The sequence below is a fragment of the Puma concolor genome, chromosome C1 (genome assembly GCF_028749965.1).
Source record: "Puma concolor isolate L17-30 chromosome C1, mPumCon1.1.hap2, whole genome shotgun sequence".
Lineage (NCBI taxonomy): Eukaryota > Metazoa > Chordata > Mammalia > Carnivora > Felidae > Puma > Puma concolor.
In genome coordinates this window covers 125,304,291-125,319,355 of record NC_141674.1, presented here as the reverse complement: position 1 = coordinate 125,319,355, position 15,065 = coordinate 125,304,291, and the positions used below count along the sequence as shown (strand labels likewise).

The 15,065-nt window shown below is 38.8% G+C and overlaps 1 protein-coding gene across 8 annotated transcripts in view; it reads left to right on the top strand.

The window, feature by feature from the left end:
- NCKAP5 (NCK associated protein 5) overlaps window positions 1-15,065 on the top strand; it is a 993,237-nt gene that overhangs the window by 536,708 nt on the left and 441,464 nt on the right. For all 8 annotated transcript variants that reach the window (XM_086718452.1, XM_086718453.1, XM_086718451.1 and 5 more), the window contains one exon: window positions 2,608-2,741. In XM_086718452.1, coding sequence (XP_086574578.1) covers window positions 2,608-2,741 — 134 coding nt within the window. The remainder of the gene's footprint in view (window positions 1-2,607; window positions 2,742-15,065) is intronic.

The window sequence follows — 15,065 nt, the reverse complement described above, 5'->3', positions numbered from 1 at the left end:
TGTCATCTATGCTTTCCTCAAGCCCAGTTAGTATATTTATGATTATTGTTTTAAATTCTGGTTCAGACATCCTATTTTTTTTCTGTATAATTAAATTCCTGACTGTGACCATTGACCGTTCTTTCTTTTCAGGTGACTTCCCCCATCTTGTCATTTTGTCCGGGTCACTGTTTTTGAATGTGTGTGATTGTTAGGAAAACCTATTGTATTTATGTTCCTGAACATAATGCCTATATTAAGAAGAGGTACCATATCCAGCCCCCTAAAAAAGGAAACTAGATCCTAGGTGTGTTTTGGTTTGAGGGTTTAAAGAAGCTAGGTCCCAACAAACAAACAAACAAAAACACCAGGAAGCTAGATCCTATTTCTTCTAGAGCTGAAGCTTTACAGCTCCCTCTGAGCAGTAGACTTGGTGCATGGGAAGGTTTTGTGCTGGTCTAGGGGTGGGGCCTGCTGTACTGATTCTCAGGAGGACTTGAACTGGTGGAGATGCTCCTGCAGGGCCCAGGGGGTGGGGCTTGGTGTAAGTGGTTGCAACCCACAAGGAATGTTGCTGTTTAGCTCACTGAGTTTCATCAGTGCATTGGGCATGGGGCAAAATGGCATCATCCCACTCTGTCATCCCCAGGTGGACAACTGTCCACCACTCTTCAGGAAGCCCTCACAAAAGAGCAAACAGTCAACTCTCTTGTGTCCCTGGCTTCTTCCAGATCCCTGCCTTTACCCTGTCTGTACCTGAGATGTCTGCCTGCCAGTACATCTGTGTTTTATCACAGGTGTGTGGTTTTAACACAGTACATCTGTGTTTTATCACAGGTGTGTGGTTGGGTTTAAGAACTTCAAGTTTTAGAGATTCCCAGAGTTCGGACCTGCACTGATCCTCTGGGGGAGGGTCTCACTGCACTGTGGCCGGTGCTGGTTTGTCTCAGAAATCGGTTACACGATTGGGCAGTGGTTCAGAGTTTATGGTAAAGTGCAACAAAAAGCCGGCACCAAAGTTTGCAGCTCTCACCCAGTGTCTTTGTTCCTATGCTAGAAAACAGGGCAGCATGTTGGTGCTGTCAATTCTTTTGCTCCCTCAGAGGCCGTGTCTCCATTCCCAAATGTATCCAAGCAGGAGAACTGTTTCTCTGCCTGTGACCCAGGGGAGCCTCAGACCACACTGCCCACTTCTGGGTCTCCACCTTCCTTCCCCACCGGAGTACCACAAGGCCCACCAGGCACAACCTGGCAATGGTGCAGACCTACAAATCTGTGCTCCAGATGCTGTGCTCTGCTCCTTATAAAAACTTGTAGTAGTCATCCTCTCTCCTTTTCCCAGCCAGCGGTTTTGAGGAAGAGTTTTTCTTGTGAAGTCCCCTGTGTGTGCTTTCATTCTTTCTCTCTCTTTCTCTTTCACTTCTCTCTCTCTCTGATCAGTGCTCCCTCCCCATCACAGCACCCACAGTTCTTTTCTCCCCCTAATCAACTCTCTGCAGCTCCTACTTTCCATGATGTGGCCATTTTTCTACCTCTAGTTGTGCAGTTTTGTTTTCTCAGTCCTCAGGTTGATTTTTTGGGTGTTCAAAATGATTTGATATTCATCTAGCTGTGTTCAAGGGCTGAGGCAAGATTAGGGTTCCCCTACTCTTTTGCCAACTTGACTCCTTGTTTTTGGAATGAGTTTTTGCTGGACCATCTATTTTGAGTCATCTAGTCCTTTGAAACCCTGAGTCCCATTTGTGAATGGGCTAGTTTTCTGGGATAATAATAAAGTGAGTGGTTTACCCTATTTTTTATCTGTGAAAACCTAATTAGAGAAATAAAAACAAATTATTTAACCTTATTCTCATCAACTCCATGGCCTAATTAAGTTGAAATTGCAGGTCATTGTATAAAAATTAGTTATGTTTCAGGGCGCCTGGGTGGCTCAGTTGCTTTAGCATCCCACTCTTGATTTCAACTCAGGTCATGATCTCACATTTCATGAGTTAGGGCCCACATTGGGCTCCACCCTGTCAGTGTAGAGCCCACTTGTGATTTTCTCTCTCCCCCTGTCTCTGGCACTGGCCCTACCCCCGCTTATTCTCTCTCTCTCTCTCTCTCCCCCTCCCTCCCTCCCTCAAAAATAAATAAATAAACTTAAAAAAATTTTAAATAGTTAAGATGGTAAATTTTAAAAAGTCAGTTATGTTTCTTTAAAAGCATATACCAGACATTGAAGGTATGAAATAATTCTGAACAGCCTACTAATGATCTTACTCATCACTACTTGAATTACAACATATTTGATAGCATTATTGGGTCATAGATCTTCATGTCTGCACAAGAAGCCACTTGGTTTAGTGAAAATTATTCAAGCATTAGAGACAAATCAGGCAGGATTGATAACTGTTACCTTCTGGTTTTTATGACAAATTACTTAGATGTCTCTGATCCTTAGTTTTCTTATCTGTAATAGGAGGTTAATAATAGAACCTACTTGATGGGGTTGTAATGAGGATGAAATTAATTTATATATAAAGTCCAACTTAGCGGTTGGTAACTGACAGCTCTTACTAATTATTTTTTTCTCATAGTAATTAAGAAACACCTTCTAAAAAGTCATTCCCTTTGTGCCTTTTATAGCATGAGAAGCTGATGCATGAATTGGAAGAGGAGAGACACTTACGTCTTCAGAGTGAGAAGCGGTTGCAGGAGGTGACACTGGAGTCTGAGCGCAACCGAGTTCAGATGCGTGGTCTGCAGCAACAATTCTCTAGGTATGCCTCTGAACTGAGCCTCTTGATTCTGGAGGTGCATCTCTTCCTGCACCAATAGCACTTGTGCTTGAGTTTTCATTGTGAAAGCTTCTCTTGAATTTGAGAAGCTAATTTCCTAAGAGCTTAGGCCTTCTTTTCTGGCCCAGCCATCAGATAGTATTGGAGCTGGTTGGCTGAGACTTGATATTTGCACCTCACATAGTCTTGACTTTATTGGATCTGGTTGTCTTTTCTTCTCTCATGGCTTTCCAAGGGATCTTCCAGGAAGAAGTAGTCGCTGTGTGGCCTGTAGGAATGCCCTGTGAAAGACCAACCAGGAGGATGAAAGTTTACCAGTTATTATAATTCTATTTTAAAGTGGACAGAGAATGTGAATCTAATTGTTCAGGAAGCACTTACTCAGTACTTAAAGGAAACATTTACCAATGGTTAAAAAAAATCTAAGTCAATGTGTTTCTTTCCTTTAAAAAGACGTAACTTGAATTTGGAAGGAGGCTTCTGATTAGATTTAATTCCTGCACAGTCAGAATCTTTCAGCTACCAATTATAGTTACTATGGGACCAGTTGAAGGTTCAATCTATTATTTAAAGTCTGTTCAATTCCATGGAAAAACACAGACATGTGCAGTTCCAATCCTGGGACCTGATAAGGGAACTCTGTGAAAGACGATTTACTTTCATTTCTGTATTTCACTTCACCATTTGCAAAATCAGGGAATTAATTTTGCATTATTTTTTTCTCTTTCTTGAGGTTATCCCAGGCAGAATCAAGTTTGAGAAGTTGCCTTAAAACTTTTCCGATCAATCTATGTGGATCTTCTGTTTAATTTCCTATTGGGATTTGGATGTGATCAGTGATAGATGATTTGGCTTCCTCATTATGAAGCTTTTATAATGATAGTTTAAGCTTTGAATGCATTGCAGGGAGAAACCAAAGTTGAGCCTACAGATGATTTATTTCATTGTGATGAATACCATGAATGTTTGTGACTTTGGTTTAGAGACTTCTTAGGGGAGCAGGTTAGAAAGGATGGGTGACTCCTCTGTATTCTGAGTCATAATTTAACATCCCATTCCACTCTCTGAGCCCATGATAATACACAGGTGCTGTAGAAATGCACCAATCAATAGTTTAACAAATGTTTGTCCCACCCCTCATAAGCTATTACTTACACAACCTTGTGCTCAATTTTTCATTTGGTTTGATGGCAGCTCTCACTTTATGTCTCCCAACTTGAAATAATAGATCCAGCCCCCACTTTTGAAGCAACTCTAAAACAAGCACTGCTTTGTAATACTTGCCATTTTAATGATATAGGAAAGGAGGAGGTAGATTGCCCTACCCTTCTTGCACTGTCTAATTGAGATGTCTCTGTATTCAAGCTATTGATTTACAGAGCTGGAGACATATGGCACAGTAAATTATTTTCATATGATACCAGGTCATCTGCTGTAAATCAGATGACACCCATACAGATTTGAGTTGCACCAGAGCCAAGGCTACATCCTAAGCTGAAAGAGAAGATAATTATATGTCGAACAAATAGTGATTGGTTCTACACTCCACATTTTCCACCACTATATTCAGTTTCCTAATGTAAAGCATCATTGGAACTGAAAAGTTCAAGTCCAATTACAGCCAAAGAACTAATGTAATTCAGCAATAGATGGGGAAAAAAAAGCATATATAGCAGGTAGGATAGTTAGGCAATAATTTAAGTAGAACCACTGAACCGTTTTTGATGACCTTTCACATCTTAAACTGTGGTTTATGAGATATTTCTAGTTATGTTTACTTGAGCAGTCTTGTTGCTATAACTTAGGTCTTTGTAAAATTCTCTGTATTATAGAACATTTGTATAGCTCATCACCTTTGGATGTGGTCAGCATCTAAATGCCCATATGTATACGGATAATTTTCTCCTTCTTCTCCCTGGGTTAATGAGTTTATTTTGTACATCATGCTGTCTGAGATGTAGATTTACTTTGAGTGTATTTGTGGGATGAGTTTACTTTGAAAATAATGCTAGTAACTCACCTTTTCAAAAGACACAAAGTAGCTTACAGTAAAAGGTAGTTTTACAATAAGACTACTAAAATAATAATAGAAAATAAAAGCTATAAAAGGATAATGTGGCAAGTTATCATTCTTACATGGCCTGACATGTTTTCTGACAGTGAGCATTTGATTTACCTCTAACATTCCTTGTGGACAACATCAAAAGGAATGTATAACAGCATATGTAATCGTTATCTCCTAGACAAAGGCTGCCACTCCTCAGGGAGAGAGACATTATCTCTGGTAACAAACTCATACCAGAACACATCCCTCGGCCCCTTCAGAGATGGCACCGGAGGATATAATAGACAGTGGTCCAAAATGGTTCAGAGTAGGATTAATTCTTAGAAGTACTGCTACTTCTGTAATCTCACTTATGTCTACAAAGTTAAGGAATTTATGAAGTTCACAGTATGTGAAATAGGAACGCTGGGTTCATATCTAAATGATAATGAGTAAAATAGAACTCCAGTGCTCACGGTTCTCAAGTCAGGCACTGTACTGCAAGTTCATGGCAACATCTAAATATACATGTGTTGTATCTTTTTAGTCCTTTTTTATTAACCTGGAGCACAGAGACATGAGATGCTGAGGACTGGGTGGAACTACGAGAAGTATTTTCCTGGTATAGTTGATGGTGTTGTCACTATGGGGCCATCTGAACAGTAGTAAAGGAGATACTGAGTCTCAGATTCAAGATGAGGTGAGGCATTGGAGAAGAAAGCAGATAGTGAAGTTAGAAGCTGGGACAATTAAGTGTATGTATGAGGTAGAGTTCAGGCATCAGAATGAGCACTGCAGCATAATTAGTCCAGGGCTTGATTTTATGCAGTTTCAGTGAGGTGATACGGTGGCTTAAAGCTACCAGGCAAACCTGAACATTGTGATTATCTGGGGTAATGAGTAAGGAGATCACTTAGGCCATAAACATCTGTAAAAACGTTTGCATGAGTAATTCTCTTTTTATGTGGCCACCAAACCTTCACTTATAATCCCCCCCCCCCCTTTTCCTCTTGACCTCTGATTAGGGTATAATGATCAGCAGTGGTCCAAAATTTGGGTAATAAAAAAAGGGAGAGAGATGTGACCATAGATTACATAATCAGCTCTAAGCTCATAAATCATAAATTGCCTGTACTGAGGATGATTCGGGAAGCCATAACAAGCTTGATTCTGACCATTGCATCCTTTAATATAAATATGGAGAAGAGAAAAGGTGTTTCCAAATTAAACCGTTGCCGTAGGTGAAGGAACATTTCAATAGGGTGGTGCTTAGAGACAGGTGGCTTCTTTGTCTTGCTATTTGGTGATATAAATCAAAGATGCCTTCCAAATGTCATAATGATTATTTGACCTGTCATCTGTGTGGTATACATGGCTGGGCACATTTTATGTGGGATTAGCTTTGTGCCCACCCTTCTATAATTGGGTAGCCATCTCTACCCTCCCTTTAACTGTTCTATTGAAGTGTGCATCTCTAGGCAGCTGAGGTAATAATTCTGTGAGTGAGGCTATGTCACTGCTTTCCCTCCTATGTAAAGATGATTAGTGTTGGAACCCCCAGCGTCATTACCTTGAGTGAATGAGGTGGTTGTGCATCCCTTAGATTCACCTAGAGAAGCACTTAAGGAACACTCTCTCCAACCAGGTGGGTAAAATAACAATGATTTAAAAAAAAAAACAGATTTGTGGAGAAATCAGCAATACAGAGTTCTGATATCATGTCACCCATGCATGATTTACACCTGTATTTGAGTCGGTTCCTTTGGAAGCAGTACAGTCAATGTGTGGATTATTGCTGAAAGCTGTTGCTCTTATCAGACAATCAACCATTTTTATTGTGTGTACAATAAAATAGAACACAGTATGTATCCTCACAAAATGTAGACTCCACATGGAAAAGACTTATGTATGTAAATGAACAAAAAAACCCCACATATATAGTGTAGCTGTAAATAAAGGGAACTTTTATCCAAATTCAAGACAGCCAAACTTGATATTTGTTAATGGCATGTTATCATGCAAAAGCATGAATCAAGCCAGGTGAAATAAATGAGTCATTGCCTAGTGCTACTAGCAATAATAATACACATGGTTATCGTATGACAGCTCTGTGCTGCAGTATATTTGAAGCTTTAAATTAGAATCAACCTGGTAGACTCACCACCACGAAGACATATTTCATAAACTATCTACTGTTAGCAACCCATATCGCACTCATAGCATCATTAGGAATTAGTTAGTGCTTCTCCACAGCCTTGAAATGTTCCCCGTGTGTGTGTGTGTGTGTGCACATGCAAGTGCTTGTATGTGCATATTTACACCATGCAGTGTAAGTTTAAGTAAAGGGAACAATTAAGCTTTGTCACCCATAATAGGCAAGGGTAGTTAAAAATCACCCAAATGGAGTCCAAGCTTTCACTCTCTACCTCCAGGATTTCTTTTCACCTGTTCTGACCTTCTCTCCCTGCACAGTTATCTGCTGCCTTGAAGCTATTTCTTTGCTTACTGTAACTGGGATTTCTTCTATCACAGTTGATTGCTATGCTTAAGTGCAGTCGGCTGCATGCTGAACTTGAAGGAGACGTAAATTGAGATGGTTTTACTACTTAACTCGTTCACTGGTTGCTGTTCACATTATCGGCTCTCAGAAACTTTATGGAATCCTAGGGTTCATTTTCTGCTGCCCATTTGGAAGCTGTAGGCACCTGGCATAGAAGTGTGTGTTGAAGAGGATAATATGCCCTTAAATGTTCTACCCACATATTCCCTTCTGCCTCTGTATCTGTCTGGTGCATTAAAAGAACATTTTCTCTACATCTTTAGAAGGAGTAAAACATAACAAGATGAGAAAAGCTGTCAATTGACCTTAGGACAATCGATAGCACAGAGCTCTTCTGCCCCTTTTCTACATTTGTTCCCATCTCAGACCTTTGTCAACTTTAACCTATCACAGGGGCTGGTTCTCTTGAGCGTCTTGTTCCTCCTGATGAATATAGAGGGATATTTTCTGTTGATTTGGAGTTGCTATTTCCACGCTATAAGCAATATTTCTAGCTAAGACTTTTCATAAGAATGGAGGTCTCTCATCTCCTTTGAGAAAATCTACCAGAAGTTTAAAATGAGAAGGCAGTGCTGGTTAAATGATAAATTTTCTTCAAATCACACAGATGGAAGAAAGATTTTAAAAATTTTTTTTTCAACGTTTATTTATTTTTGGGACAGAGAGAGAGCATGAACGGGGGAGGGGCAGAGAGAGAGGGAGACACAGAATCGGAAACAGGCTCCAGGCTCTGAGCCATCAGCCCAGAGCCTGACGCGGGGCTCGAACTCACGGACCGCGAGATCGTGACCTGGCTGAAGTTGGACGCTTAACCAACTGCGCCAACCAGGCGCCCCAAGAAAGATTTTTAAATAGCATCTTTTAAAATGCCTCATTCACATAGTATGGATCATGTTTTAATGTAAGAAGTTTATATCTTAGTGATCTAGTGTTTAAGCTCTTGCTTGAGCAAAGCAGAGGGAGACTAAAACCAACTATAAGAGAATGGCTGGGGGAAGGGGGAATGGGAAAGACCATTTTCAGCTCCCTGAGCAACAGCTAACTTAATAATAAGCATTTCTTAATTCCTTTGTATTTCTGTTTCTGCATAAGGCATGATGACATTGTCAAATGTTTCCTAAATTCTTAATAGAGGTATACGTTGTTGAGTAGAAAACTTAGAAGTTATATTGTGTGTTATTTATCTCTAGTAGTGAAAATAGTATTAACACAGACTATAGTTTCGGTTTTATTTCACAGAGCAACATCTTATTAAATGGGCTTTCTAGGATGTGGTTCTAGCTCCATTTCTTTTTTTAAAAATTTTTAAAAATGTTTATTTATTTTTGAGAGAGACAGAGCACGAATGGGAGAGGGGCAGACAGAAAGGGAGACAGAATCCAAAGCTGGCTCCAGGCTCTGAGCTGTCAGCACAGAGCCTGATGGGAGGCTTGAACTCACAATCTGCGAAATCATGACCTGAGCCAAAGTCAGACACTTAATGGACTGAGCCACCCAGGTTCCCCTCTAGCTTCATCTCTAGCTAACTTAATCACTTTGGTTAAGTAATTCTACCTTTTTAGAACTCAGTTTGTTCATTTGTAAAGTGAAAAAGTTGAATTGCTTATAGTTTTATAATGCTTCTTACAGTTTTTTAAAGACAGTGAATTTAAACTATACTTAAACTGAAATGTATTACTTGAGTGAAGTTGTAACCAGACCTTCTTGAAGTTCTAACCACCAGGCTTTTGTGTTGGGAACCTGGAGTGAACTATCTTGCTCTCTACAGTATGATCCTTGTGTAGCTCGGTGCGGGAGGGGGAGACGGTGGGCTTTCACCATGTCTATTTTGGTTACTTGACTCTGGAGACATCAAGATTAGAAAGCTGCCATGCCCAGATGAAATATTTCTGTTGAGGACAGACAAAATTGAATACTCAGGAACCTGACTGGCAAAAGGAAGCTACAATCCTCTGCAGTGGACATAACCATTATTGCTCTTGGCTCTGATGTTGTCTGCTTTAGGATTTATTTGAACTGGCTCAGAAAAAGCCTGAACAGAAAGAACTTTATGACACCCAGAATTGTTTTCACTTTTAAACAATTTCTCTGAAGAAATAGCCATCAGTAAAAACGAACAACCAACAAAACAAACAAAAATGGTGATTTAGTTTCTCTTCTAAACTTTTTTTTTTTAATTACCCATCGCACTCTTACTGTGTTACTGTCCCCACCCCAACCTATTTTTTTTTCTTTTAAGAAAATACAGGATATAGAATCCATTTTATTTTAAAATTGTAAACTATGTTCATTCTTACTGTCAATAATAAATACTTTTTTGGTCAGGTCTACAGAAAATCCATTTTGTAGGTGTATAGTTTGATCAGTTTTGACAAACATACACCATCATATAACTACCGCTGCCATCAAAATATAGCATATTTTCCTGCCCCTGAAAAGTTTCTTTATTTCCCTTTCTTGTCCATTCCAATTCCATACGCCAAATGTATGAACAATGACTGATCTCCCTCCCTATAGTTTTACCTTTTCCAGAAAATCATACAACTTAATTTATCAAGTATTTCACTTTCTGTGTCTGGTTTCTTCCACCTAGTGTGTCTTTTGATATGCATCCTTGTTGTTGCATGTGTCAGTAGTTCATTCCCTTTTATTGCTTAGTAATATTCCATTGTAAAAAAAAGTACCTATTTGTTTATCCATGCAGCTACTCATGGGTTTCTTCCAGTTTTAGGAGTATAAAGTTGCTATAAACTTGCAACTTTCATGCTCTAGTTTCATTGTTTTCCATTTCTCTTGGGTATATAACTAAGAATCAGATTACAAACTCATGTAGGAAATATATGTTTAACTTTACAAGAAACAGCCAAACTTTTTCCAAAGTAGCTGTGCAATTTTGTGTTCTCACTAACAAAGATTAGGAGTTATTCCATGTTAACAAATGCATCTGGAAAAGCAAAACCCAGATACAGAAAACCACACAAGAAATACCTGGCTTATTCAATTATTTTAAGGTGAACACTTGTAACCAACATCAAGTCAAGAAAGAAAACTCTGCTAGCCCCCCAGAGGGCCCTAGGGGCCTCTTCCCAATTTCAACCTTCATCTTCCCCCCCCCCCCCCACTAAATAACTAATATCTTGGTTTTAGAGCAATAACCTCCTGGTATTTTGAATAGTGTTATCACTTAATGTGCATCCCCAGACACTTTAGTTTAGTCTTGGTTGTTTGTTATAAAACTGGTTATATATTTTAGGTTTCTTTTAATGAATAGCTTGCCTTCCATCACTTGATTTTCTTTCAGATATCTACTGAAGAACCTGGAGCATTTGACCTACAGAGTTTATCAGTTTAAATTAAATTAGTTGTTTTCTATTCTTGGGGCAATTGAACATGTTTCTCTGTCCTCCATATTTTCTGCAAATTGGCATCTGTTTCTATACTTTGCTGCTAGTAATGATCTAAATAAGGAGTTCAGGGTTGTTGCCTAAGGAGTGGAGATCTTTTCTCATATCCCCATATATTTCTTACACTACAACCAATAACCTTTTCCATAATAGGCATTCAATAAACATTTGTTGGTTGAAGAATGAATGAATGAATGAATGAATGAATGAATATAAGAATGAATGAATATCTTCACTTAAACAGAAAGATGTGGCCAGAATTGCACTATGTACGACTAAGGTTAACCATGGAAGAATTTTAAAGGTAGTGTGTTTATGATAGAAATTTGCTTCCAAGAGCAGTTGTAGAATGGCCTTCCCTGTGAATCTGTAAAATTTTGATAATAGTCATCATTCTTAGAGTCATAAACCATGATGGCCGGGGAGGATGAAGACCCGATTTTCCATTCCTGAGCTTCTATGATAGAGTACTCACCTATAAAAGATGAGTTGCCTTTTCTCAGAATATTCTTTGCAGAATTCCTGTCTGCAGGGCACTAAATGGAATTTGGTGCATTAAAAGTTTACTTCCCATAGGGCAAAGTTTACTTTCAGAGAGTGTTTTATGACCCTCAGATAACATTTATACGAGTGTTTCTATGGTAGCGTATGGGGCAAATGCAATGGCAGCAATCTGAGGAGTGAGGATTATTTTCTGATTACCTTTTTCGTCCATAAGCAGTGCCTTTAATGAATGGTATCCCCACAGAGTGTGTCTCTGAGTGCTGGCTGTAAACACTTGGAACTCTTCTTTGGGATCCTTGATATAATTTGTGAAAAATTATTCAGTTAACATGGTTCTTGTTTATAAATATGTACATCTGCTGTTAACGAACAGCCTGGAGCTTTTAGGAGTGTTCTGAGAATAAAACAGAGAATTAGCTGTGCTGAAGCTGTGGGCTTCTGACAAAAGAAACATGTTGTGGTTTTCATTAAATTGTGTTTCAGGGGGCGCCTGGGTGGCTCAGTCGGTTAAGCGGCCGACTTCGGCTCAGGTCATGATCTCGCGGTCCATGGGTTCGAGCCCCGCGTTGGGTTCTGTGCTGACAGCTCAGAGCCTGGAGCCTGTTTCAGGTTCTGTGTCTCCCTCTCTCTGCCCCTCCCCCGTTCATGCTCTGTCTCTCTCTGCCTCAAAAATAAATAAACGTTAAAAAAATTTAAAAAAAATTGTGTTTCAGAATTCTTTGTATTTTTCTTGTGACTGAAGGTTTTCACCTTTCATTTGGAGTAGTAGCAAGTGACAGGATATATTTTCACCAAGCACAAAGATGAGTTTCTTTTGCCATGTTTAATGTAGTTTTTGCAACATTTCAAACTTCTCTTTTATAATAAGCATTTTTATTATTATTGATAGCAACATAGTCACAAATATCATGTTTTATACTTCTTTTATTTTTCAATGTTCCCAAAACCATTCCTTACATTATTTCATTCAGTTTTCACTTTAACCTTTGGCATTGTAAACAAAGGCACATTTTGATATCATAATTTTAATAAATAACACTATTACAACTTTACCAAAATGAAGTGACTTGTCCACAGTCACATGGCTAGGTGGATCTCAGTCTAGACCCCAGGACTTCTGGCATCTGGACAAATATTGTCTATTTCCTCGTTAATTCATTTTGTAGTTTATGATCATTGATAGAAAAATGAAGATACTAAAAATATTAGAAACAATTGTGTTTCATGTAGATTTCAGCCTTGATCGTATATGTAGACATTCTGCCACTGACGACTAGGTTTCTTAGACTTTATCATCAGTTGATTGAGATTGTACCCAAAGAAACTTGGGCCCCAGTGATTAATGAAATTCTATTAAATTAAAAGGAGATCTTGGTAGCCACTGTTTTCCCATTTCAGAGTCCATAAAGAAGTTTCTGTAGTTGTCTCTCTTTAGTGCGTATCCCTTTTATAGCCTCTACTTTCTTAGTATATTTCTGTACAGCATCATCAAACCAGCTGGACTGATGATGAAAATGGTACCTTCAGACATCTAGCCTACCACCAAAATACAATTATATTTATTACATGAACTGTGTAGTCATCGAATTTAGCTGAGATGACCCAGATTTCCCCTTGCCTATGGACTTGGACAGTATGTATTTAGCTAATAAAACCCAGTTCCAAATTCACTTTCTCTCTGATGTTTTTTTTTTTTTAATTCCACTTTCCTCACTTAATTATTATACATATTGTAAATACATTAAGTATATATTTTTTCTTGCTAACGGTTTTGGACCTCAATATAGTATATTCCCCCAGTAGAATGTAAACTTCTTATAGCTTTTGCCTGATACATAGTAGGTGTTTTGTAAATGTTGAAATAAATATTTCCAATTGGCCCTATTGCTATATTAAGCTACCATTTATTGAACCCCTACTCTGGATGACATTTGGCTATTCTGCCGTATCATATTTACCTAAATCACTTTCAGATTCCTAAATTACTTTATTTTATTCACTTTAAAAATTTTTCACTCAGATAGTATTGTTGCACAGGCAGTAAGTTTTTACAAGAACTACTGAGACCAAAAAGTATGACAGTTTAAAAAGAAAATGACAAAATTGGTTTGACTGTGCTAAGCAAGGTGGAGGGACACAAAATAAGTCATTTCCCCTCTCTCTAAGGATCTTATGGTAAAGAAAGAGTCACACTTGAAAAAAACTAATGCTAGATGAAATCAAATCTTTACTGCAAGAAAGGGAGAAAAAAAAAATGACCTAAGAAAAACTGAGCATGTCAGAAAGGGATTTATTTGAGATGACTATTGAAGGATGTGTAGGTGAGGAGGATTTAATACAGAACTGAAGGAAGGGCATTTTAGGTTAAGAGAACAGAACGCAAAGATAGGTCTAAAGGTGTGAGTATCCGTGATGGGTTTCAGAAGCAGCTAACAGTTGTGTATTGCTCAAGCTTAGTTCTGCTAAGGCCCTTATTTCACACTAGCTGTTTGAATTTAGGCCTTTGTCATCCCCTTGCATCCTGGGTAGTGAAAGAATGCCTGGCCTACCTTTGCAGGTTGATCTTATGAATATCTCAATCACACAAGTCAGTCTTACTTTGAACCCTTTTCCTGAAGCCCAGCGGTCACCTTTGATGTCAGAAAACACTTAAAGAATTGATTTCTATTCCCTCAGCAATTCACATTATTGTCAAGAGAGTCCCTAGTGAAGTAGTAATATATTTAGTATACTTCCAATATGCATGACACATATAACACTTACAAGTCTATTGCCTTTTCAGAAACAATCACCAAAGCACACGCTATGTTATCAGGAAATACCCTACAGGTCTTTGTAATAGATTTGAATGGTTTCAAGATTCTGCAAACTCGGACTTTATAAGCAGTCTCTCCTGAGTAAAGAATTGAGTGGTAGAGTAGTAAGGCTGTAGTTACTGCCTCAATTCATGGAAAGCCCAGTTCAGGAAAGGCCAGGACCTTAGAGGTTGCAATGACAGTGAGAACATCCATCATTTAATAAAACCTGAATGAAGCACAGAAGGACAGCATCTAAATGCACAAGGAGAGAACTCTCAGATGGAAAAAAACAGCAAAGTTGCACACTGGAAACTTCGACAATGACCCTTTATTTTTTTTTTAAGTATATTTGTTTATTTTGAGAGAGAGAGAGAGAGAGAGAGAGAGAGAGAGAGCATGTGCATGAGTGGGGGAGGGGCAGAGAGAGGAGAGAGAATCCCAAGCAGGCTCTGAGCTGTCAACACAGAGCCTGATGCGGGGCTCAAACTCATGAAACTGTGAGCTCATGACCTGAGATGAAACCAAGAATTGAACATTCAACCAACTGATGCTCCCAGGTACCCCTAAAATGACCCTTTAAATATAAATTTTTTTTTTTCAACGTTTATTTATTTTTGGGACAGAGAGAGACAGAGCATGAACGGGGGACGGGCAGAGAGAGAGGGAGACACAGAATCGGAAACAGGCTCCAGGCTCTGAGCCATCAGCCCAGAGCCTGACGCGGGGCTCGAACTCACAGACCGCGAGATCGTGACCTGGCTGAAGTCGGATGCTTAACCGACTGCGCCACCCAGGCGCCCCAAAAAATGACCCTTTAAATATAAGATATATGAGATGTGTATTTAACTCATTAGTTTTTTATCAGCATTTAAAGAGAACTTACCAGATATCAGGTACTATTCTAGGTACCAGGGATATAGCAGTTCGTAATGGAGGAACCATCATATTACTTATAATTTAATTCATTTTTTTCTTATTAAAAATTTTTAATGTTTA